At 54.3% G+C, this 25,659-nt stretch overlaps 1 protein-coding gene across 3 annotated transcripts in view; it reads right to left on the bottom strand.

Moving 5' to 3' along the window:
• LOC129538356 (paired box protein Pax-7) overlaps positions 1–3,984 on the bottom strand; it is a 65,586-nt gene extending 61,602 nt beyond the window's left edge. For 2 of the 3 annotated variants that reach the window (XM_055398480.2, XM_055398482.2), the window contains exons 1-3: positions 3,669–3,984; positions 934–1,169; positions 247–376 (exon numbers count right to left, since the gene is read on the bottom strand). In XM_055398480.2, the coding sequence (XP_055254455.1) occupies positions 247–376; positions 934–1,169; positions 3,669–3,753 (451 nt within the window). In that variant the 5' untranslated portion in view covers positions 3,754–3,984. The remainder of the gene's footprint in view (positions 1–246; positions 377–933; positions 1,170–3,668) is intronic. The other variant, XM_055398481.2, reaches the window with a different exon arrangement.
• Between the last annotated feature and the right edge of the window lie 21,675 nt (positions 3,985–25,659).

Here is a 25,659-nt window from a genome sequence, read left to right as displayed (position 1 = left end):
CCTAACTTCTTTTCCTCCCTTCTTCTCTGTTCCCATCTTCCTTTCGGTTTTAATTCCCTCCTGTGCCCTCGCCTCCTTTGCTCTCGGGCTCTTTTTCTCCCAACTTTTCTCCAAGTTCCGTGGCTCCCATCGTCTCCCCTCCTCCGCCAGTCCCAGCCGCACAGGACCCGAGCCCTGGCCCTGCTGACGTGGAGAAAGAGGGTGCGGTGAGGGCTCCGGGTGCTGCCGGCTCAGCTGCCTTCTCACCTGAGGGCACGGTGCTGCGGTCGCAGTGCCCGTCCTTCAGCAATCGGTCTCGGATCTCCCAGCTAAACATGCCCGGGTTTTCCCTCTTGTACTCCTCGATCTTTTTCTCCACATCTGGAGTCGCCACCTGCTTCAGAGGTGGAGGTGGGGGAGTCGGAGTGGAGAGATGGGGTGGGGGGAGGGAGACACTTTTAATATCAGCCCCTCAGGAACCCCAGGGCCAGGCGGATGGCTCTGGTCACCATGCCTCCATTCTGAGACTGGCTTTATCCTTTCCAGAAACCTGTTCCTGGCTCCCAGGAAGGCAGCTGGGGTTGGGGAATGTGCAATAGGATAGTGATAGATAATAAACTGGAAACCTAATTAGGACCCCCTCCAACTATTCCAGGCAAGACTGAAGGAAGATTTGCCTCATTTAGGATGGCAGCGGGGCTTTGGGCAGATGTAGGGACAACACGGGAATGACTCATCAGCCTTTTAGGAAATCCGGACCCCAGTTATCCCCATCCCTGGGAAATTCAAGTAGTGGAGGCGGCCTGGGCATGGGGACCGTCTTCCACTGCGCTGCCCATAGGCAGCAAGCAGACTCCCTACTGCTGCTGGATGACACAGGGTAGAGAGGGGGCTCCGGCCAGGACCCCCAGCCGCGGGAAGGCTGGCTGTCAGCTCTGCGGCAAAGACACTCACTCTGGGCTTGCTGCCGCCGATGGCCCCAGGCCGGATGGACCCGGTCTCCTGGTAGCGGCAGAGGATCTTGGAGACGCAGCCGTGGGAGACACGCAGCTGACGGGAGATGACGCAGGGCCGGATGCCATGGTGGGCCATCTCCACGATCTTGTGGCGGATGTGGTTAGGCAGGGGTCGCCCGTTGATGAAGACCCCACCCAGCTGATTGACCCGGCCTTGGCCAAGCGGGGTGGACACTGGAGAGGGACGAGGAAAGAGAGACGCACGGGCTGAGGATGAGGATACTGACCACCGCCCTTTGGGCTTCAGTTTCGTTGGAACCCTGAGACCCCTGGAAGCAGGTCTCCGTCCCCCACATTTGGAGCTGCAGCAGTTCAGATGTCAGGGGGAAAGCTGCCATGAAGCCAAGGGAAGGCCTGGCAGGGGTGGGGAGAGTGGTCACGGCTGGCTGCCAGAGTCCTCCCAGGTGCCGCGTGTCCCCAGTCCTGCTGCACTAGGGGGGATGAGGACACACCTGGGGGACCCGCATCTGAGAAGGGGACGGAGAGGCACAGAGGGGAGAGCCTGGAGACCAGCGGGGCCTGGGGACTCTGGAGCCCACGGCTCTCTGGACCGGCAGCTTGGGCGGAGGGTCTGCTTGCCTTCTAGAGAGGCTGACAACGGGTGAGATGGGGCCCATCTGGTCGGTTCCATGCTCTAGGTGGTCAAGTCTGACCCATTTGATAGCGGCCCTGGAAAGGCTGGTTGATTACTAGCATTTACAGCGCTGACTTGTGCAGTAGAACTGTCCTACCCATAACTGGGTAGTCGAGGCATAGCAGAGGGACCGGCCACAGAAAGCCGCTGGCTCATGCCCCCTGGGGCTCCTGGCTGCCCCTCGAGGGACTCCCCTTCTTTCCAACCCCTCTCCCAGTTCAGATTTCGTTTGGGGATGATTTGGGGGTGATCTGCGCCACGGTCAGCAAGCTCCTAAATCGAATACTCATTTGGCCTCAGACACCCATGAACTGTCCCTGCAGGTTCGGAGAGGCCGGTGCACAGACGGGCCAGAGTCCCTTCTGGGGACCAGGAAGACAGACACGGCTCCTCCGTGTGAGGCGGGGAGGGGAGCACTCGGAGGAAGCGTTAATGCAGAGTCCACACAATTTCTTCCCAGAAGGTTGGGGGTGGGGGGGACACCCGGTGCACTAATCCAGCCTCGATCCCCCCAATTTGGGAACTTGGCGGCTGCGGAGATCTGGTAGATTAGAACGATTTCACAGCCCCCGGAGTGGAGGGAGCTGACAGTATAATTGGAAGAAAGGAGGCGAGCAGAGGCTCAGTAGCTGAGCTGTTCTTACCGCCTCCTCCCCTCGCTCTGCCGGCGCCACCCCCCACCATGGAAAAGTGGGTGCCTGAAGCCACCCTCGGATTTAATCAGAAATCGTGCGTCGCCAAGTCAGAGTCACTCGGTCTCCGTGGCGGGATATGCCATTAGCGCTGGAGAGCTCTCGAGCGCCCAACTTTATATTCAAGAGCCTCTTTAGCGACCGGCACTCGGCTCTCCTCAGTATTCTCCGTCATGTTGGGCAAATATTGTCCTAATCCGCTGCGCGGCCGCGGCCGCCTGTTTTACTCGCATTCGCTGCAAGAGAGCGGCTGCGACAAATCCCCGGGCCGGCGCGCCCTCCCGCCTGCGCGGCTGCTCGCGCGCACTTGATCACGGAGCCGCTCTCCTCGCCGCGGTCTAATTCCGGGGCCCGCGCCGTCTAGCTGCCGGAGGGACACCCCCTCCCCAGATCGCAGGCTGCCTGCCCGTGCTTCCTCTCCTTGCCTCGCTTCCCTTCCTCGCGCACAAGTGGCTCATACAATTGTAAGAAGAGTAATTAAAAAATAAAAGTCGCACCTATCTCTAACCACGTCTGACATCCTGGGCTACCTACCCCCAGAAGCCAAGGGATCCCTCAGTTGACAGGTCGAAGGCCTAATATTAGTTTAAAAAGAAAACAAAACAAAAACGCAGGAAAGCGTCTCGGTGCGCTCCAGCCCTTGCTGGAGCCGAGAACCGGCTCACCCGCACCAGTCCCTTCGGCTCATCCCCGGTGCTGGGTGTTTAGGGAGGAGACCTTAGAAAACTAACACTTTCCCCTTGTCTGGACATTTCCGTGCCCTCTCGCTGTCTTGAGGTCTCTCCCGAGGGGTTTCTAGAGTTCGGAAGCCCGAGTGGAAAGTTTCCGGGGGGCGGAAATCGTTACTGTTTATTATTTCACATTAGTTTGTTTCCAGCCTCGAAGGCGAGGTCCTAGTTAAGACATATAAAACATCACACACTGTTGGTATTTCGAAGTAAAAGGGATTGTTAAAGCATTCCGGGGTGAAAAGAACAAAACAAGAGTAGAAAGCCCCGTGGCTGGCAGAACAGGGGAGAGCCGAGAAAGTATTAGGTGGAAAGTATCTGAAAATAGTGGAATGAGTTGGGATCCACTAGGATTTGAAATTGACTAGGAGTCGAGATCTACTCGGAGCCCAGCCTGGCGGGGAAAGGCCGCGACCCAGGACCCGTGACGCTGGGGCCCCGGTCGGTGAAACCCACGCGGAAACGGACAAGTGTGGGTCCCCAGAAACTCGGAGCCCAAAGGGAAGGGAACCCCCCGGCGCCCCCTTTGCTGGCGCCCCCGCCACCCCGCGAAGATTGCCACCTCTCCGAGGACTCTGAGGCCCCGGCGGAGGAGGGAGGCCACCCCGGGCGCTCTTACCTTCCAGGGGAAACCCGGTGCGCGGGTAGTTCTGCCCGGGAGCCGGCCGCACCATCCTGGGTACCGTGCCGGGAAGCGCCGCCATTCTTCGCTCAGGCCGGCGGCGGGTCCCGAGTCGGCAAGAATCGCTTCCCGTCCGCTCCCCTTCCCCCGGCCGCGACCTCTTTCTTTCCTCTTCTTCTCCGTCTCTTTTTTTTTAAACCTCCTCCCCCTCCCCTCGGCAAAGGCTCCCCACCCCCAGCCCCGGCAGAGCCGCCCGCGTCCAGAAGCCGGGAGGGCGGGGTGGGGGTGAGCTTGGGGGGCGGAGGTCGGGAGGCTGGGGAAGGCGGGGAGGCGGCGACGAGGAAGTTCAAACAAACAAACACCGCCGCCCCAGGACTCCTCCGCCCGCCCCGCTCGGCCAGAAGTTGTGCGGGCGGACGCGCGGGGCAGCAGCGGGGGCCGCGGCCCGGACGCCGCGCGAGGCCGGCGGGTGGCGGGGCGATCGCGGCCGGAGTCCGGGCCCCCAGCCTCGGGCTGGCGAGGGCCGCGCTCCCGCGCTGCGGGCCGAAGTTTCAGAGCCGAGCGGCTGCGGACTGGATTCCTGCTCCCGTATTTATTTATATATTTATCCTCTCGCTCCCCCGCCCTCTCCTCTCCTGCTCTTCTCCACGCCTTCTTTCTCCGACCGCACTCGCTCCGCGCGGACACGCCGGCTTTCACACTCCCGCCCCCGCCCCCCGAAGATCTGGGGGGGAAAGAAGGAACCTCTCGGGTTTCGGGGGCCGGAGGGGGGCCGACAAGGGGGTGGCGGGGTCGGGGGGAGGCGAGGGGCGAGCGATCCGCCGGGTAAGTTGCGCAGAAGTGCTGGCTGGAGCGCGCGCGGGAGGCGGCGGCGGCGGCGAATGGGACGTGATGGGTTCGGACTTTTCTTTTATTCATGAGGAGGGCAGGGGGCCAGGGCGGAAGGCAGCCGAGGACCAATAACGAGGAGAAGAAACCTTCTACGAATTTATTTTTTTCCCCCTGTTTTTTAATCCTCGACTCACCTCGCTTTGGGGGGAGCATCTGAGCCGCCCGTTAAGACAGAGGCAGCAAAAGGCGGGGGCGTGGTGGGGGCTGGGGGCGAGGGAGAAGGGAAGGGCCCCCGGTCCTGGCGTCGTCCCCTGGCGGATGGGCCGGGTCGGCCTAGCCCCCAGCCCCGCGGTCGCCCACAGCCCGGCCCTGCAGTCCGGCTGCGTGGGAATGCCTGCCTGGAAATCCCGCCTCAGCTCTAGCCTCCCAGAGTCGGAGCCCAGCTGGTCTCCCTGGTCTCACTCACACACGCTGACATTTCTGCCCTTGGGGTCCACCTGGAAATGGCCTAGGTGACCTGCGGGTGGGGGCGTGACTTTCTCTGTGAAACTGCCTCTGAGCCCCCGTGTCCTATTCTTGCCCGGCCTCCTGCAGCTCTGGGAAGCCCAGAAGGATGGCGGGGTCTGGGGCTCAGAAAGTCCTCTGCTCCGTGTTAGGGACCCAGCCCCTCCTCCCCTCCCCTCCCGGGCCCCCAACCCTCGCCCATCTCCAGCCACGAATAAACTCCCGCCGGCCTTCAGCACACACCCAGAAGCCCTCTCCAGCAGGTACTTCACTGCCTTGAGGCGGACCCGCAAGGAGGTGCCCAGGATCTGGGGGCCCAAAGGGCTGGGACGTGGGGGGAGGGTACCCCCGAGACCCCAGTTCTGAGGTCCTCTGCTGGCGGCAGGGAGGGAGCCCCAGTGGGGAGCGCTCTCCCCACCTTCCCCAGGGCCGGAGTGACTGGACCCTTCTGCCAGGGGGATGGCGAGTCCTGCGGGCGAAACGCCCTCCCAGCGGGGCAGGACGCCACGACTGCGGGTCTTTTGTCTCCCCCAAGAAAGAGTGTCTCCTGCCCAGCGCTGGAGGCCAGATACAATAAAATAAACCCAGCCCCCAAACTCGCCCCCACCCCCAGCCTGCCCCCTGCCCGCCCTCTCCCCGTGCTGGGGTCAGCCCCTCCTGGCCTGGCCTGGGCACCCCCTCCCCTCCCCCTTTCCTCACCTGTGACCTTTGCCCCTCTCAGCCTGCAACCCTCTCCTTCCTCTCCTCTCTATTCCAATCCTGGGGGCTCTTCCGGCCGGAGGTGGGGCGGGGGTGGGCAGAGACCTTCTAGAAATGGGGGCCTGCTGAAAAGCTGGTACACTCGTACCCCGCTTGGGCCCCAGAATTGAGGGGGGAAGGCCAAATAGCTTTAAAATTGGAGAGCCCCCCCACAGTCCCTTTAGGAAACCAAGGTGCCAGGCTACCTGAGTTACAGGGGCTCTGCAAGGTTTTCTGTGACCCTTTCTTTTCTGGCGATGCTACCGCACTGAATCCACTTGGCCCCAAGAGATGAGAAGGTGGCATTTTACGCCGCAGTGTGTGAGTCTGGGGACGATGAGTCAGCCTTGAGTCAGTTCCTTTTCCATCTCACCTCGCTGGAGGTTCTGGCCTGCCTTGCCCTCCTGAGGTGGCTGTATATATATACACAGTATACACACAGATATACCTTTGTAATACACACACACGCACACATATACTGTTTATTCATTCATGCGTCCATCAGTAATTTCCATCGTGGTGAAGAAGAATTTAAGCCTCCCTACCTCTGTCTGTGTGGGTGCAGTGGGCCGTGTGTCTGTGTGTGAACACAGGTTTCTGCCCACATCTGTGTGAGTCCTGGGGAAGGTGGGTCTGTGTGTAGGTCTGCGGTGGGTGTGTGGCTCGTGTGCCCTACTCTGTGTACTTCTAAGTGAGGGTCAGTGCCAGCGTTTAGGCTCTGCCATCTCTTCCTTGTTGTCCTAGCGTAGCTCTAAGCACCCATCAGAAAGGTGAGCCAGGATCTGGTCAATCCCCCAGGGTGAGAGAAGCCCTCTAGAGCGCGGTGAGCTCCTTCTCCCGGCACCCTTGGCTGCGGGTGCAGGCTCATCTCTGGACTGGGTGGGGTGAGCGCTCAGCCAGTCCTCTCGGTTCAGGGCCCCAACTGGTGGCTGCCAAGGACCTTGGAACCCCGGGCGGCCCACTTGGGGCCATCTAACTCTTGGCCTGGTCCCTGCCCTCCGCTGCTGCAGAAGACTCAGCGGGGTGGGTTCAGTCAATCACGAGGGAGACCCCCCAGCCGGCGCCCCTAAACCCGGGCGCCATCGCTGGGTTTCCGTGGCTGGGGGACCCCGTGGGCTCCCGCGGGGCGGGCGGAGGGGGTGTCTGTCGGAATGAGCGTGGCCGTTCTCGCCTATTGGAGACCAATTTCACAAATGATTTTTGCAACAATTAAGAAGTGTGGCGGGGTGAAATGGCGATTTCACATCCAGCAGGGGAAAGGGGGGCGGTTCACCTGGGCTCGGGCCGCCGCCGGGACGGAGCGCTCCCGTCCTCTCGGTTCCCTTGCTGACCCCCGGCCCCGCTTCACTCCCCCGCAAGGGGTTAGCCTCCTGGCAGGAGCTCCACCCGCCGTAAGCCAGAGGGCGTCTGTGGGGCTGACGGTGGCCCCGCTCCGAAGCCTCTCCCTTCTCCTGTTTCTTCCGCCGCTTGCACGCTGTCTCTCCCGCGTTTCTGCCCCTCCCTGCCCCCGCGGGCTGTCTTTTTCGCCCAGTCCCCCGTCTCCTCTCGGCCTCTCTGGCCCCCCCGGGCCATCTCCTCCCCGCCTCTGCGCAGTTTGTCCACCGCTCCCCCATCGCCATGGCTTCCGGAAGCGTGTATTGTCCCCCTTGGCTCTCTGAGCCTGAGTCCCTGGGCAGGGGGCCCTTTGGTTAGATGGGGATCCACAACGACCTTTGGGAAGACACTTTCCTCTGTTTGGCATCCACCTTAAACTCTCGAAAGGAGGCTGTCCAGGCCCGGCCCAGTGTGGCTGAGCGACCCACTCACTGCAGGGACCAGTGTCTCCTAGACACTCTAAAGGCTTGAACAGTGGTTCTCTACCGCCACCTTGTCTGGGCTAAGATCTCCACCTCTTTATTGAGGGCCACAACAATGCTAAAATAAGGAATCCTCCACTCTCCCACGTTCCCAAATGGAACCCTCCAACCCCAGTGAAAATGGGAAAGACAAAGAAAGGCTCAAGGGTTAGGGGCAAGACCCCAGGTTGACTTCAGCTGGAGAAGTTGGCCTTTCTCTGGCTGTGAATTGCTGAGGCGCGTGAGATCAGTTAAGGCCACCACTGGGGCTCCTCTCCCGGGCCCCCAGGGAGCCAGGGGTCTCTCTCCAGCCCAAAGGAGAGGACACTCTTTCAGATCCCTGTGCAATGAACACTTTTTGAAGGTGATTACCCAATAAATCTTCCTTTAAAGGGTGATAAAATCCACCTTGAAAACCAAGGGTTTTGATTTTCGCCGGGCCTTTTGCATTTTCAGAGGCTCCAGCCGAAGACATCAACGAATGGAATTTTTCAGTCTTCAAATGTTTGATAATGAGGGAGGTGGGAGCGGGAGAGAAATGGAATATCCTCTAACAAAGGCCCCTCCGGTGGCAGCTCCGGGCTCTCTCCAGGTTCCGGAGGCTAGAATTCCTCAGGGCCGTGTTGGAAGAGGCACCCTTAAGAGAAAACACCTTTCCCCCCATTCCCCAACATCTTTTATAATTTTTTTCCTTTTAGAAAGGAACATTCTTCTCAGAGTGACCTTGAAATATTTGCTCAAACTCGTGGAGGAAGAAAAGAAAAACAGGGGTGTTTCTGGGCTTGACATTTTAATTTCCCCCAGAGAAACAGAAAAACAGTTCCCAAGGTAAACGAGGGCACACTCATAACGAGGCTTCTCCCAGGCCCGCTGCTCCTTAGGCTTCAGGCAGCCTCCTCCTTGCTTCCTTCTTCCTGGGGCTCCGTCCTCTTCCTCCTCCTTCTCCCCTTCTGGTTTCTCCTTATTCTCAGGCTGGTCCTGAGAGCCTCCTGAAAACTTGGAAGGAAAGACAGTGAGGCTGAAGCTCAGAGGTGCCGAGCTGCCTGGGTCCCCACTGACGCGGTGACTTGGCCGCCAGGACCGCCCCCTCGTGCTGTCCTGCTCTTCCTCCTCTGGACTTCCCTCTCTTGTAACTGCTTTTCCGCTGACTCTCAGAAGTGCAGTCAAGGCCGAATTCACCGTGTGCTCCCCCATATCTGTACACACCTTCCCTCTGCCCGTGAGTCTCTCTTTCCTTGCCATTTCTGGGGTGGGCAAAGGACCTCCCCAGGAAGAGAGAGTGCCCCTCTGATTGGGTCCCAGTGGCCTAAGGGGCGTGGAGTGGGGTGGTGGTGACTGTGTGTCGCAGTGTGGACCAGTGAGGCTGAGCGCACGTGGGTGCCCAGATGAGTGTGTGAGAGCTCATGGGGACGTCTGTATGTGGGCGTGTGTGCCTGTGTGTGCGTGCACACACAGATCCGAGGAGGTGGAAGTGAGTGTGCAACAGAAAGCCCTGTGTGCTGGATCCACGGAGGAGCCTGGGGAGGGACGTCTCCTCCCAAGCCCCCGCTGCCTGAACAAAAGACCATGTGTCAGAGGAAGGTGGGCTGCAGCCACTGACCACTTCAGTTCATTTCTTCAAGTTCAACTTGCCCTGAGTCCAGCGTTAACGGGTTGCCTACCGTGCTCAGACAGTTACCTTATCACAGCTGAGCATCTATGGAACCGGCAAAGCGTTTTCATTAAACAAACCCAAAAGGGGTGGTGGCGGTCTGCTCCAGCCAGCCCGGAGCTTGTGGCTCTGCATACGTTCCAGGGAAGCCCACAAGCCCAGTCAAACTTTCCTTCCAGGCCCCCAGGCTTTGGAGGGCTGGGGTGGGACCGGATTGAGGATTCAAAGATCAAACACTGCTGGGTTCCCACCTCAGGTGGGCTTGTTACTAAGGGCAAGCTGGTGTAATGAGTTCCTCGGGTCCCCAAGGTTTCTCTGTTCTCCTCTCCTGGAGAAGGCCCCTCCTCCATCATATGGGGAGGGGTCTTTCTTCTCCTGCATGCAGAACTACTTTGTGTAGCTCCTGCTGTCACCTAAGTTCCTTAGTAGATGTTCAGTAAATACTCACTGATAAATGGGTGGGTGAGTGAATGAATCCAGCACAAGCAGGCTGTCTGGCCTTGAGAAAAGGCTGGGAGACCTGGGCTTGACTCTTGGGAGGCCAGTGATTTGCAGGGATACTGAACCTTTGGTGTGGCTTCTGTGCGCCAAGACTTTCTCAGTCTCTTGGAGCGTGAGAAGGGTGACTAGCCACACACGCAGAGAGAAAGAAGCCCAAATGGAGCTCACAGCCTGGCTGATCTGTGCCATCTTGAGCAGCGGTGGTGAGGTGGGTGCAGATGCCTAGGCTAGTGTTTGATCTGCTGTCGGCACTCAGTGGGTGCCGGCTCTACTCATTCCCACTTCCTCCACACAGTTGGCCACTGGATTCCATTTGCATTTATCTCTGGGACTGAGCTAGAACACAGGGTGCTCAAGAAAGGGCTAAACCGAGTGCCCATGTTACTCTTTGACCGTGAGCCCCAGTGTGGGTAAGTAGTAGTGCTGAAGGGTAGCCCCGTGCCAGGCACGCAGGAAAGCCTGTTTAATCTGAAAGCCAGTCCTGGTGGGAGATACCAGCATCTGTATTGTACAGAGTGGGAAGCTGAGTTTCAGGGAGGTCCAAGGTCAAATTCTTTCCGGAGCTATTTTTCCTCTCTTCCCCAATGGCGTATTGGACACCTGCTGACCTGGAGGGGCTCATCTGGTGTCATCTTTTTTGCTTTTTCAAACCAGTCGATCGTAAAGGGAATCAACCCTGAATATTTACTGGAAGGACTGATGCTGAAGTTGAAGCTCCAATACTTTGGTCACTGGCTGTGAAGAGCCGACTCATTGGAAAAGATCCTGATGCTGGGAAAGATTGAGGGCAGGTGGCAGAGGATGAGATGGCTGGATGGCATCACCGACTCAGTAGACTTGAGTCTGGGCAAACTCCAGGGGACAGTGAAGGACAGGGAAGCCTAATGTGCTGTAGTTCATGGGGTCTCAAGCGGTCGGACATGACTTAGCGATTGAACAGCAAAGGTCAAGCTGAGGCTGGTTCCAGGCCAAGGGGCCATCAGGCGAGCGGGTGAGCGTGGTCCTCCTTGGCTGCGAGGGCTGTTCTCTTCCTCGCTCCCGTTCCTTTTCTTGCTGCCTCCGTCTCCCCTCTGGTGAACTGGGTGGTCGCCAGCTCCAAGCACAGAGGCTGGCGCGTGGCAGGTGCTCAGAGACGCTACTGCATGAGTGAGTGGATGACACTGAAACGCCCTGATGGCCACGGGGCATCGTGTCCTGTCCGAGGGTCCGCAGGGTGGGCAGGGACGGCCACGCCAGAGCTGGGGGCGTCTTTGCGATGACCTTGTCCATGCAATTCACAGGTTCAGGAGCCCAGCCCCCTCCTGGGGGCCCTGGGGAACCCAGAAGCTCAGACCCAGGGAGGAGGTGGCCAGTCTTGGGGGGTCACTCTGCAGCCCCGCAATTGCCGGTCCTCATCGGCATGTGTAGACGGAAGGCAGAGAGCACTGCACATTTGTCTAGGTGAATTAAAAGCACAATCCCCGTTTCCCAGAGGGAGCGGTTGGTTCATATTTATACATTTAGTCTTACAGGTGTAAAATAGGTTTCCTTTATGCTTATATAATAATTTTTCATTTGAATTTCAAGGCTTTATTCCCTTCTTTGGATTCAAGTCTTCCACCTGAACCCAATTCTCTCCATAACCATTAATTCCTTCATCATAGAAATGAATTCCATCTAATTCTCTATAGTGGCAGTTAGAGGAGATCAAAAAGGGCCTTTGCACAGGGCCCCCCCGCCCGCCTCTACCAGCGTGGTTTCAGCTCTCCTGTTCACCCCACCCCCACCAATGCTGGGTTTCAGAAACCAGAGCTTGGAGCAGAAAAACTTATTTCTCTCACTCAGTAAGAGAGTGTGTGTGTGAGCATGCGCCCATGAGTGTGCTGCAGAAAATACTGCTCAGTTTCAGAAAGGCAACAACAGCAATAATAATAATGATGGTTATGATGAACCAGACACCTGCTAGGCACTTCATAAACATGATCCTTTTGAAAGCTCCTACACTCTCATGAAGGAGGGATTGATATCTTCATATTACAGAAGAGGAGATGAAAGTCCAGAAATGTGAAATAAATTGCCCAGGGTCACAGTGCTCGGAGGTGGCAGGGTTTTAAATTTTTTTAAAAAAATTATTAAGTATTTCACACAGATATAATAGAGTGGGCACCTATAGACAACTTCGTCATGCGCTCCTCTGCTGAATTATTCCCTTTCTTTTCCTTCAGAAGAAACACAGTCATGACTTTGCTGTTATTCCTGTACACGCTGAAGGAGGCTCAGTAATGGCCCCCAGAGATGGTTGTTGTTCCATTGCTCAGCCGTGTCTGACTCTTTGTGAGCCTGTGGACTGCAGCACGCCAGGCCTCCCTGTCCTCCACCATCTCCTGGAGTTTGTTCAAACTCACGTCCACTGAGTCGGTGATGCCATCCAACCATCTCACCCTCTGTCGTCCCCTTCTCCTCCCGCCCTCAATCCCTCCCAGCATCAGGGTCTTTTCCAATGAGTTGGCTCTTCACATCAGGTGGCCAAAGTATTGGAGCTCCAGCTTCAGCATCAGTCCTTCCAATAAATATTCAGGGTTGATTTTCTTCAGGAGGGACTGGTTTGATCTCCTTGCAGTCCCAGGGATATCAGGTCCTAATTCCTGGAACCTGTAAATGTTACCTTAAAATCAAAAAGGATCTTTGCAGATGAGACTAAGCTAAGGATCTTGAGACAGGGAGATTATCCTGGATTTTCGAGGAGGGTCCTAAATGCCATCCCATGTGTCCTTCTAAGAGAGGGGAAGAAAGAGATTTGACACAGACAGGGTTGCTGTGACTGTGGAGACAGACTGGAGCGATACGGCCATAAACCAAGGAATGCCGGCAGCCATGGAAGTCGGGGGAAGTAAGGGATGGATTCTCCCGTAAACCAAGGAATGCGGCAGCCATGAAAGTCGGAGGAAGTAAGGGATGGATTCTCCCACAAAACTTCCAGGGAGAACGTACTTTAGGACAACTTGGTTTCGGCCCCGTGACTGTGTGATGCCCTAGAACCGTGAGAGAATAAACTCCTGCTGTCTTAAGCCACCAAGTCTGTAGAAATCTGTTACCACAATCACAGGAAAGCAAAGTACATCCTTTTATAATCTTACAACCTTTTGCCATGAAATATGCAGTCTTTACAGTTTATATAATGATATGCTGTAAGTAGGTTTCATCCTGAAACTTGCTTTTATTTCCCAACATGATGTTTTTGAAATTCATCCTTATTGACATAAGTGGTTGTCAGTCTTTTTGGGTTTTGGGGGGCCGTGCTGGCTCCTCATTGCTTTTGTCTTGCGGGCTTTTCTCTAGCTGTGGTGAGTGGGGGCTGCTCTTCGCTGCAGTGCGTGAACGTGTCATGCGGCGATTTCTCTTGTTGACGAACACAGGTTCTAGGACCCGAGGGCTCTGCGATGCATGGGCTTAGCTGCTCCGAGGCCCGTGGACTCTTCCCAGACCAGGGGTCGAACCCCTGTCTCCTGCATTGGTAGCTGGATTCTTATCCCCTGCACCACCAAAGAAGTTCCAAATAGTGTTAATTCAAAGACAGAGAAGTAGCTAATATGCTGGGCAAATACACTTGCATCTGGAGTGGCCTGCTTTTCGCCTCTGTGAAATGTTCTGCTGGGTAGAAGCTGAGATGTCTCTGGCTGCTGTGTTCTGTAAGGGCAGGCCCACACTTGCCTTCCCTGTACCCCCAGGTATCGGGACCCAGATGAACACAGATTTTCCATGTGTTGGGAAAGCTGGGATCATCGCAGCCGGCAGAAGCTATGGGAACCTGATTTCAAGTGAACTTAAGGATACCGTGCCTCTGAGACCTCTGAAGAGGCGATGTTCCCAGACATGATGAGCAAGACACTCACAAGGAACACTCAAGTGGAGACAAAAATGTGTGTGCACGTGTGCATGGTGTGTGTATGAGTACGTGTGCACGTGCGTGGTTAGTGTGAGCTCCTTGAGGCTGCAGATACAGTCCGCCTCCCCCACCACCCCGACCAGGACCTAGGAAACAGTGATTATTTGTTGAGCAAATGAGTGAGCGTGATTGTGAGGGTAGGGACTGGTTGGAGATCTGTCCTGTGTGTTTTTAGTATGTATGATGAATTCAAGTTGATACACGTCGGTATAAACTGTAAGGTTGTGAGTAAGCGCTTCTGTGAAATGATCTAGACTTTGCACCTCATTTGAACACTTTTACAGTTTGTGGAGTTTTCATAACCATGTTTTAGAAACTTGACTCTCTGCTGAGAACCCCTGCCAATGGGTGAGCTGGAGAGGATGGAGCAGCTTCCTGCCCACCCCGGGCTTCTTGGGAGCTCGGGATCCAAGCCAAATACCCTTGAGTAAGAAAACCAGGAGATTGGTTCAAGGTGGCAGAGTAGAAGGACGTGTGCTCATCTTCTCTGGCCAGAGTACCAAAAGCACAGCTAGCTGTTGAACAGCCATCGATGGGAAGCCACTGGCACCCACCAGAAAGGAAACCTTGACTCTCTCCTAATGTGGCGTGACATAGAGGCAGGCTGTTACTCTCCCGAGATGAAGGAAAGCTGAGGATGAAGGCATGAAGCAACTTTCCTGCTGTCATAGAGCAAGCTGGTGGCAAAGTGAAAGTGAAGTGCAAGTGAAAGCCACTCAGTCGTGTCCGACTCTTTGCAACCCCGGGGACTCGACAGTCCATGGGATTCTCCAGGCTAGAATACTGGAGTGGGTAGCCTTTCCCTTCTCCAGGGACTTTTCCCAACCCAGGGATCGAATCCAGGTCTCCCGCATTGCAGGTGGATTCTTTACCAGCTGAGCCACAAGGGAAGTGCAAGAATACTGGAGTGGGTAGATTATCCCTTCTCCAGCAGATCTTCCTGACCCAAGAATTGAACCAGGGTCTCCTGCATTGCAGGCAGATTCTTTCCCAACTGAGCTATGAGGGAAGCCGGTTTGCAAAATCCAGGTAGGGTCAGCGAGTGGGATTCTGCAAGAGGACATAGGCTTTATATCTGGATGTCCATTTTCATCTAGGTTTTGGCCCTCAGGGGCTGTGTTTCCTGGGACAAGTGACATAACCTTTCTGAACTTTGGTTTCTTCATTTTAAAAATGAGCACAGAAACACTTAACTTGTGGGGATTGCTGGGGAGAGAAGGCACTCAGCAGGGCTCAGTAAGGGGCAGCTCTGATTGCTTTCCTCAGTTGAATAGTGTTTTCCCTCTTTCAGTCCTGGGCTACAAGCTACATTCCACCAAAAATTATCAGGGAAATTTAGAGACACAAGCCGCCAAACCAGTTGGCTGGCATCAACTGCTATCACCAAGGGGCCTGAGTTATCCCTTTTTTGGGGGTCACTGGGGCGTGATGACCTGTGACCTATGCAGCCAGCAGGGGTGGGAGCCCAGGAGATTTGGGGTCATCTAGGACTTCTGGAAAGATCTGAGAGACCACTTTCCAATCTGGGTTTTTTTCATTATGTAGGGGGCAGTAAATCAAAGGGACTGCCCCAGGCCACAAACTTTAAAGAGCTGTAGGCTGACAGAACTGGGCAGGGACGATGCGGATGGGGAGGAATCTATAGCTCCCCTGGCTTGTTACCAAATGGATCTGAGGAGAACAAAGTAACCCACAAGGAGGGAAAACCTACCAAAAATCAAGCTGAGAAGTAAATGACAAGCTAAAGAAAATACTTCCAACATCTCTGCTGCTCACGTCTTTGCTATACAAAGAGCTCCTGCAAATCAATAAGGATGACGAACAACCCCTGGTCGATGGACACAGACAATTTATTAAAGACATACATGAGAGTTGTTAAGTGTTAGATGCTCAGTCATGTCTGACTCTTTGCGACCCCATGGACTGTACTGTCCATGGAATTCTCCAGACAAGAAATAATGGAGTGGGTAGCCACTTCCCTCTCTAGGGGACCTTCTGGTCCAGGGGTCAAACCTAGGCCTCCCGCTTTGCAGGCAGCTTCTTTCCTGTGTGAGTCTTCAGCTGCTGGTCTTACCAGATACCCCGTCAGTTCAGGTTAGTCACTCAGTCGTATCCAACTCTTTTCGATCCCACGGACTACCAGGTACCCAAGAAACGAACTTGAGTTACCGTGCTCACCCATCACAGTGGCAGCTGAGGTTACTCAGGGTTACTGAAGGGTCTGGAGACTGGGACTCTCTCATACTGTTCGTGGCAGACTGTACTGGTCTCAGTTTTCTGAAGGGCAACTTGGAAAGCACGTTTCTAAAGCTTTAGGAATGTTTAGAACCATCCTCCGGCTATTGCTTTATACTTTTAGGAATTTATCATGCATATGGGCAAAGATGTAAGTGTGTTCGTCACATCTTTTTTTTTTTACAATAGGAAAAACAGGAAAATAAACTTCTAACAAGAGGATCTTGCCAGGATGGAACGAAACATCCATGAAGTGGCATCCTCTGGAAGCATCACAGGGACACATGGTGCAGGGAGTGACATTTGCACAGCCTTCCTTTCACTCCACGGTAGCAGCCACTCTAAACACTTAGCTCATTCAACACCTACAACTGTTTGAGACAGCGGCTGACGTTATCGTCCCAGCTGGGGAAGAACATGGAGCACGGTGACATTAACTTTTCTTGGTCTGTTACCTGGTCAGTGGCAGACCTGTGTGAACTCAGGTCACTGGATGCAAGGTCTGTCTTAACTGAACTATGCTATCTCTCAGAATTTTTAATAACTTGGCAAAACGTTTATGAAATATTGAGTGAAAGAAGTCACTTCCAAAAAGGCATACTACATTAAAAAAAAAAAAAGCAAAACTTATGTGTAGAAAAGCAACCCCAGAGGAATGTTGACCCAAATAATGAATAAGTACTGCTAAAGGGTAAGATTGCTTGTGATATTTTTCTTCTTTTGTCTCCGGGCACTCTCTGAATTTTCTGTCGTGAGGATTTTAACTTTGAAAAAGAAAGCCATCCACTTGCAAATTATTATAAATGGAAAGAAACAGACTTTGGGCCCATGTTGCCGTCTTAGCACCTAATTACCCCCCAACCCAATATCAAGGCAAAGAATCGAGACTCTTGGGTCACTCTTTTTTTTTTAATAATTTTATTCATTTATTTACGGCCGTGCGGGGTCCTGCTGCTGCGTGGGCGTTCTCTAGTTGCGGCGGCCAGGGCTCCTCTTCGCAGCGGTCCTGGGCGTCTCGTTGTGGCGGCGTCTCTTGCTGCAGAGCGCGGGCTCGCGGCCACCGGGCTTCCATAGTGCGGCTCGTGGGCTCAGGATTGTGGCTCCTGGGCTTAGTTGCTCTGCGGCCTGTGGGATGTTCCCAGATCAGGAATTGAACCCGTGTCTCCTGCACTGGCATGTGGATTCTGCTGAGCCCCCCGGGAAGCCCCTCAGGTTGCTCTTGCTGTTCTCCTGGGTGATGTTCCCCAGACCCTTGTGCCGTGACTCCCTTCTTTTCCACGTAGAGAGTGGGGAAGCCCTCGCTTGATTTGCCTCCACCCAGCGACCAAGGCAGCACCCCAACGCCTCTTTCCCCGACACCCACGATATGCTGGCCCCAGACAACAGGGAGCAGCAGTGGACAGACCGCACTCGTGCAGTTAGGGATGTCAGGTGCCAGTACCTCTGTTTGACTTGGAGTCTTGGGCCCGACTGCTGTGTTATTCGGCTCCCAGATAAACAGCATATTTCCCCACCCCCACTTTTTTGTCTGGACTGTCCCAGCAGCTTCGGTAGCAGCGAACACTGGCTCTCCAAGCGTGGTTCCCTGGACCAGCGGCATTAGACCACCGGGGAGCTTGTTAGCAATGCAGCTTCTCAGGCTCCACGCCAGACCTGCTCCATCAGAAGCTCTGGGTGGGTGGGTGGGGGTCTGGGCGGGGGGCAGCAAGGATCTGTGTTTCAACAGACTTCCAGATGATTCATGTGAAGGGTGGGGGTCTCTAAGTCAGGATTGTGGTGTCGGGTTTGAGTATTTGCGGGCGTGAGGGGGACCATGGTGCTGGTATTGGGGGGCATGTATTTAGGGGCATGAGAGGCATTTCTCATCTCTTTCAGATGCCCCCACAGTGACTGGCTCTGCTAAACTCGTTTTTGAAATCCTGAACCGGCTCTGGGAAATGAGTTCGTCTCCCCTCCCCTCCCCCTCCGTCCCTCAGAACGCTGCTGACAGCTGATTAATGGGGAATGACTCTCCAAAGATTTCTTTACATATATTAGGTTAGGAAAGGCTTTGAAAACTTTTTGTGGCAATTGTGCCTGCGAAGATTCCCTCCGTTGGCTCTCCTCGGGGACGGGAAGTATATTCATCTCCCTGTGATTTAGACAATGACCTTGGTTCTTGTACCTCTCTGGGCAGTGCTGGACTGGGAGCCAAGGGGCCTGGGGCCCACTTGGGCTCCAGCACAGATTCACCAGATGACCTTGGCCAAGTCACTTCCCCTCTGGGCCTCGGCGGGCTCCTCGGTTTAATTACAGGGTCTGAGAGTCCCTAGAAGCTTGTATCCAGGATTTGGAACCTGAAAATTGTTTTCTGCTCTGAATGTCCAGAGCTGGGTCTGGTTGAGAAGATTCACAGAGCTGTGTTCCTATATTGATTAATTCTGGTGAAGAAACATGGAATTGTAAAGTGAGAATGTGCGTGTGTGGACTTCTGCGTTTGTTGTTCAGTAGCTGAGTTGTGTCTGACTCTTTGTGGCCTCATGGACTGCAGCACGCTAGGCTTCCCTGTGTTTCCTGTCTCCTGGGGTTTGTTCAAACTCACGTCCACTGAGTCACTGATGCCATCCAACCATCTCATCCTCTCTCGTCTCCTTCTCCTGCCCTCAGTCTTTCCTAGCATCAGGGTCTTTTCCAATGAGTTGGCTCTTTGCATCAGGTGGCCGAAGTGTTGGAGCTTCAACCTCAGCATCAGTCCTTCCAATGAATATTCAGGGTTGATTTCCTTTAGGATGGACTGGTTTGGTCTCCTTTCTGTCCAAAGGACTCTCAGGAGTCCCCTCCACACCACAGTTTGAAAGCGTCAGTTCTTTGGTGCTCAGTCTTCTTTATGGTCCAACTCTCACATCCACACATGACTGCTGGAAAAACGTCTGTTGGCAAAGTGATGTCTCTGCTTTTTAAGTGCTGTCTAGGTTTGTCACAGCTTTTCTTCTGAGCAGCAAGCGTCTTTTAATCTCATGGCTGCAGTAAGACTGCTTTGGGCTGGAACTCATAGATATGTAGACAGATACAGAAAAAGGAGCAGACTCCAGTTGTCTTTATTCTCTGAAAGATACATTAACCAAACAGTGTTGACTGATCCTGGCTTGCTTGCTGTGAATTGCAAAGTGTGAGCCATTCAAATATGCTCACTGGAAAGTCAAGCATTTCTTCAGGTGCTCATGGACACCAAAGCTTTTGCAGGGAAACTGGGAGTAGGCATGAAAGTAGAGCTTCCTTGGAAAGCACTGGGAGTCCTTTAAAAACCTTCCAGAGGCAAATTCTTTATTTTCCCTTCAAGTGCGAAGTAAACCCTAGAGGGCCGGAGTGGGAGAGGGCAGTGGGGAGAGCGACCTGGAGCAAGCCTCCCTCTTTGTGTCCAGGTCTGGGTCCCCAGACTTGGGGCGTGCGCGGGGGCGGCCGAGTCAGTTGCCTCCAGCTGCCGGCCTGACTCACCCTGGGCACTGCTGGTCTCTGTGAGTGCCATGGCATGTGAAAGGTTGGGAAGTGAACACCTACACTTTGTCAGCGGTGCGCGCGCTTAGGCTGCACAGTAAACAGCGTTGGAGCTTCTCTTTGTCAACTGGGTGATGTCCGCTGACCTACAGCCAGGTCCCAGCGTCCACCAGCCCACAGCCGGCTAGTGCTCCCTGCCGCCAGTCTCTGCTGAGTAATGGGAGTACTAACAGTGTCAGACCCAGGGCACTGCTGCCCAGCTCTAAGCCAGAACCTGGGGTCAAGGTTTCCAGTGGCCTTACTGTCTGAACCTACCCAGGGCGGTCAGTACAGAATCCATTACCCCTGGTCCTATTTGTTAACAGATTGTGTGTGTGTGCTCAGTCGTGCCCGACTCTTTGTGACCCCATGGACTGTAGCCTGCCAGGCTCCTCTCTCCATGGGATCTCGCAGATAAGAATACTGGAGGAGATAACCATTTCCTTCTTCAGGGGAATCTTCCCTACCCAGGGATCGAACCCGAGTGTCTTGCATCTCCTGTATTGGCAGGCAGGTTCTTAACCGCTGAGCCGCCTATACAGATCCCAGCTATAAATCCCAAGCCATAGAGCTAGTGGACTTCAGCACACCCAGCCCTCCTGGGGTCTGACGCCCTGGCTCACCGAGCGGTGTGATCCTGGGCGTCTGTTTTCTTCATCTCTGTGTCTGTGAAGCGGGGCTGGTGCCCTAAGTGATGAAATGTTAGATGAGGGGGTGTGCGAGAGGCCCTTAGCGCAGCCGCTGACATCTAGTAGTTGCATAATCAATGTTTATTATTATTAAAGATTCGTCACACACACTTACTGAACCAGGTATGACATTTATTGCCAAGCCACACCGTAGCCAGAGGGACAGCATGGACACAAAAACCAGGAACAGCTCAAAGGGGCTTTCTCTGCCATTTTCTGGCCGTGTGGCTTTCCTCGTGGGTAGAGGTCGGTCTGCCCCGGGGAGCTGTCCAGGTAGGTGACTAGACCGGAGTGGCCTGGGTGCAGGGTGAAAGTCACAGGCAGGACTGGAGCGCTGAGGACTTGCTCATTTGACCCTCACTGAAGCAGCTACGTTCATCCCTCTTCAGCATACTTGGGGGATTGGTTCCAGCAGCCCTCTTGGGTACCAAAATTGCGGATGCTCAAGTCCCTTGTATGAAATGGTACAGCGCGGCAGAGTACAGCTCACCCTCTGTATCCGTGGGTTCAGCACCCACGGCGACAGAGTGTGTTTCTTTTCTGCTGACTGATCTGGCCGTGTGGGGTTTCACTGCTGTGCTGGGGACCCTTGGTTGTGGCTCGCGTTCAGAGCGTGTGGGCTCACTTAGTTGCTCTGCGGTCCATGGGATCTTAGTTCCCCGACCAGGAATTGAGCCCTAGGCCCCTGCATTGCAAGGCAGATTCTTAACCACTGGACCACCAGGGAAGTCCCTGTATTTCCCTTCATTAGTGGTGATCCAAATGACTTGCCCAAGGACACACGATCGAGGTAGGGGTGGAGAGCATGCGAGAGAGAAGACAGGATGGGGGGGCGGCAGGGCAGGACCACCGACGCTGAGGTCGAAGAGGATGGTGCTGATCCTGAGAAGGCGGCCCATCATGGGCGGAGCCGGGGAATGGAGAGGACCGTGTTCTCCTGGAGCGGGGCTGTGTGTCCCCTCGCGTGCCCACTGCCCCGTCAAAACCGCCCCCCAGCCGTCAAACCCCACGGCCTCCCTAGCACCGGTTTTCTCTGCTGCTCTCTGCCGAGGCAGCATCTCTGGGAGGTGGCCGGCAGCCTGTGCAGAGTGGCTTCTCCACCTGTGATCTGAATCCCCCCTGCTGCTGCCGTGACAGGCGGAGAGCAGAGACGAGTTTAGACCGTTTGCAAGCTGGAAGCCATTTCAAAGGGAAGGCTTGTCCTTGATATTCCCTGGAAATGTTTGGGGAAAAAAATGTTTTTGGATTATAAAAGCAACACCCGCTCTTTGCGATGCAGGACGAAATAAAGACTGCCCTTCACGAAATCATTCGCTGCGTCTTCTTTTCACGCGTTTGTTCCCAGCGTTTTCCCTGTGCCTACATTTGCCACCCTACTATGTGCTGTTTTCTCACATCTATGAGAGTATCTGTTCATGCTCACAGTTGCTTTATTTTTTTAATCCAGACAGCTCATCTTCCGTTGTACGGATATAGTGCAGCTCCATTAGCTATTCCCAGCTGACACTTCTGCGGTTGCTTTCCCCTTCCCCCAGGAGAAATAAGGCTGTGATGAGCCCCCCGGCACACCTGTTATATAAACCCTCCTCTCTCGGCCCCAGGGAAGAGCCAAGCCCCTTGCATCATTTTCCCATCGCTTGGAGAAGGACCAACAGTCACTCTGACTACAAATGCCTGAGGCCAGGTCCTTCAAAGAGAGCTCTCTCCCTCCTCTATTAATTGGGCAATTTGGAAACCTGGGCTTGAGTGAAAATATTATTTTTCCCCAGTCATTCTCAAATTGCTTATTCACCAAGTTAAGGCAGCCAGTCAAAGCAGGGAAAAGAAAACAAAGCCCCAAACTCGGAACCAGCTGTGCCTGCTGTGTAGACAAAATAACCCTTTGACAGAGCGATCCCATCGCCTCTTTGACCTGTTGATCCCCCACTGCACCACGAGGCTTCAGCTGCTCCAGGGTTTGGGCCGCTTGTCTCTTCCTCCTCCTTCTCTTTCCCCCTCCTCCTCCTCCTCTGATTCGTTTGTTGTGCAAAGGATATTCCCAAACAGAAAGACAGAGGAGGAAGAAAAGGATGCTCGCATACATTCCTGGCCCAGAGGAGTCAGGCTGGTCCTGCCCTCCCTCTCTTGCTCCCTTCTTTCCTTCCTTTCTAAATCTTTCTTTCTCCCCTTTCTCTTTTCCACCCTTTCTTTACATCCAAAACAATTGTGGGAACACACATGCATGTACATGAACCACATAAGGGCTTCCCGGGTGTCTCAGTGGTGAAGAACCTGCTGCCAAATGCAGGACGCGTGGCTTCGATCCCTGGGTCGGGAAGAGCCCCTGGAGAAGGAAACGGCAACCCACTCCAGTATCCTTGTCTAGGAAATCCCGTGGACAGAGGAGCCTGATGGTCTACAGTCATGGGGTTGCAAAGAGTTGGACGCGACTTGGTGGCTAAGCAGCAGCAGCATACAAAGCGCGCCATGTTTAACCATTTTAAACCGTGCACTGTGGCGGCATCTAGAGCGTTTACAACGCTGTGCAGCCGTCACCACTGTGTAGTTCTGGAATATTCTCCCTCCTCCAAAGGAAACCACACACCCTTTAGCAGCCACCTCTCATTCCTCCCCGAGCCCAGCCCTGGCGTGTGTGCGCGCCAGCCGCTTCAGCCGTGTCTGACTCTGTGACCCCGTGGACTGCAGCCCGCCCGGCCCCTCTGTCCATGGGACTCTCTAGGCAAGAACACTGGAGTGCGTTGCCATGCCCTCCTCCAGGGGATCTTGCCTCCCCAGGGATCAAACCTGTGTCTCTTATGCCTCCTGCACTGGCAGATGGGTTCTTGACTAGTGCTACCTGGGAAGCCTGACCCCAGCCCTTAGCAACCACTAATTTACTTTCCATATCTATAGGTTTGCCTACTGCAAATGGTTCCTGTCAGTGGAATCAGACAATATGTCTCCATGAGTGTCTGGCATCCCTCGCTTAGCATTCCCAGTTCATCTGTGTTGTAGCAGGAACCAGGACTTTAATCCTTTTTATGGCTGAATAATATTCCATTGTATGGATACACTTACTTTTGCAGTTTTGAGCCCGGTGGCACAGCAGGGATGGTGATGGTGGTGGAGGACTGTGACGATGGGGCTGGCTCATCAGAACTTTGCTCTGAGCTTCCTGGTGGCCAGTGCAAAAAGGGGAAGCAAGTGGGTTTAATCAGTCTGATGCAGGGACTCTCAGGCTGGGCAGCAGTGATGTGTTGGGCTGATAGCTCTTTGTTGTGAAGGGCTGTCCTGTGCTGTGTGGTGTGTTTAGCGGCACCCCCAGCCAGAAACATCCCCCACCCTCCACCCCCCTCAGTTGGGATAATTAACAATATCTCCAGACAATGCCAAATGTCTTTTGGGGTTAAAACTGCCCTGGTTAGGTACTGATGATCTAGTGAAAGGAAACCATCCCTGATGTGGGGTCTTTGGATAAAGGACTGGACAATGTGACCAGCAGGGTCTTCAGGATCAAGTCTCAGAGTCCACACATTTTTCAGCCTGTGCTGTTCCCAGCTGGCTCTGGTGACTTCCATCGTTGATGTTAATCTTCTCTGCGTAGCACAGTCTATTCCTCCCATCCTGGGACCATTTCCTTGGTGAAGCACTTTTGCCACCTGCCGGGCTAAGCTCCTCACGTACCCCTCACGGGGTTTATCTCATGGGCTCCTCAGACAATGTCCCTGTGTATCTTTACCACCCCCTTTTACAGATGTGGAGACTGAGCTTTAGAGAAGATAACCAAATGGGATCCTCTCAGTGGCAGAGGGACCTCTGCACCGGGGTGCCTTGGCGCCTGTGCTTTTAGGAACTAGATCTCAACTGGGGCATGCTTTTGTCCCCCAAAGGGCATTCAGCAATACCTGAAAACATTTGCAGTTGTCTCAATGATGGGGGCAGGGATAAGTGAGGGGAAGCCACTCGTGTCTAGTGGGTAGACGCCGGAGATGCTGTTCAACGTCCTGCAATGTACAAGACAGGCTCCTATAACACAGCGTTGCCAGCCCAGTGGGTCCGTGGTTCTGAGGCTGAGAAGCCCTTCTTTAGACGCTGGTCCAGTGGGAGGAGAGGTGAGCCTGGTGGGATGGGGGCATCCTGGAGGAGGAGAGGAGATGGGGAGGATAATACGATCTGTGGGCAGGTGGGGCTTCCGCTCACAGGGTGTGGGGGCCTTCTCCGCACACCCCCCCGCCTCCTAGGATGAAGACCCAGACCTGGACCTCCCCCCCTTTCAGCTGATGCTCGCGTGGGTGTGGCTGAGCACTACCCAGCCCAGGAAAGCCTCGGAAGTCTAGACACATCTGTTTCTTTGTTTTCAGTTGTGGAGGAAAAGTCAGAAGATAAATGGATCATCCTAGACCTGCAGAACGACCCAAGGTGGTTATACTGAGAGAGTCACGAGACGGGGACTTGGAGTCAGGCGGGATGGGGGCCCGGGCACTGTTGCCTGATGACAAGGCGTCCTCTGCCTCCGGGGCCACTGAAAGTGCTGCTTCAGCTCCTGCGTCCTCATCTGAGCAACGAGGATAATAACACCCAGCCCCCGGAGTTGCTGGAGAATTCCATGAGATGCTACAGCGTGATGGCACGGCACTGGCTCCCGGTCAGCTCTCACCATGCGGCACTGGTTATCACTGCTGCTGTTACCGTTACTATTTAATGATTGTTATCATCAGAATCGGGCTTCCCAAGGAGCACTTGTGGTGAAGAACCTGCCTGCCAGTGCAGGAGATGGAAGAGACGTGGGTTTGGTCCCTGGGCTGGGAAGATCCCCTGGAGAAGCAAAGGACAACCCACGCTAGTATTGTTGCCTGGAGAATCCCAAGGACAAAGGAGCTTGCTGGGCTACAGTCCATGGGGTCGCAAAGAGTCAAATACAACTGAGCAACTAACACAGACGTGTTAGTCAAATCCTGGAAGATGATGCTGTGAAAGTGCTGCACTCAATATGCCAGCAAATGTGGAAAACTCAGCAGTGGCCACAGGACTGGAAAAGGTCAGTTTTCATTCCAATCCCAAAGAAAGGCAATGCCAAAGAATGCTCAAACTACTGCACAATTGTACTCATCTCACACGCTAGAAAAGTGATGCTTAAAATTATCCAAGCCAGCCTTCAGCAATACGTGAACCGTGAACTTCCAGATGTTCAAGCTGGTTTTAGAAAAGGCAGAGGCACCAGAGATCAAATTGCCAACATCCGCTGGATCATCGAAAAAGCAAGAGAGTTCCAGAAAAACATCTGCTTTATTGACAATGCCAAAGCCTTTGACTGTGTGGATCACAATAAACTGTGGAAAATTCTGAAAGAGATGGGAATACCAGACCACCTGACCTGCCTCTTGAGAAACCTGTATGCAGGTCAGGAAGCAACAGTCAGAACTGAACATGGAACAACAGACTGGTTCCAAATAGGAAAAGGAGTACGTCAAGGCTGTATATTGTCACCCTGCTTATTTAACTTCTATGCAGAGTACATCATGAGGAACACTGGGCTGGAAGAAGCACAAGCTGGAATCAAGATTGCCGGGGAGAAATATCAATATCC

Source organism: Moschus berezovskii, chromosome 2, assembly GCF_049115385.1.
Source record: "Moschus berezovskii isolate FMDL1 chromosome 2, NW_MosBer_1.0, whole genome shotgun sequence".
In the NCBI taxonomy this organism is placed as follows: Eukaryota; Metazoa; Chordata; class Mammalia; order Artiodactyla; family Moschidae; genus Moschus; species Moschus berezovskii.
The sequence above is the reverse complement of the archived record's forward strand: the minus strand, read 5'-3'. Positions and strand labels throughout refer to the sequence as shown.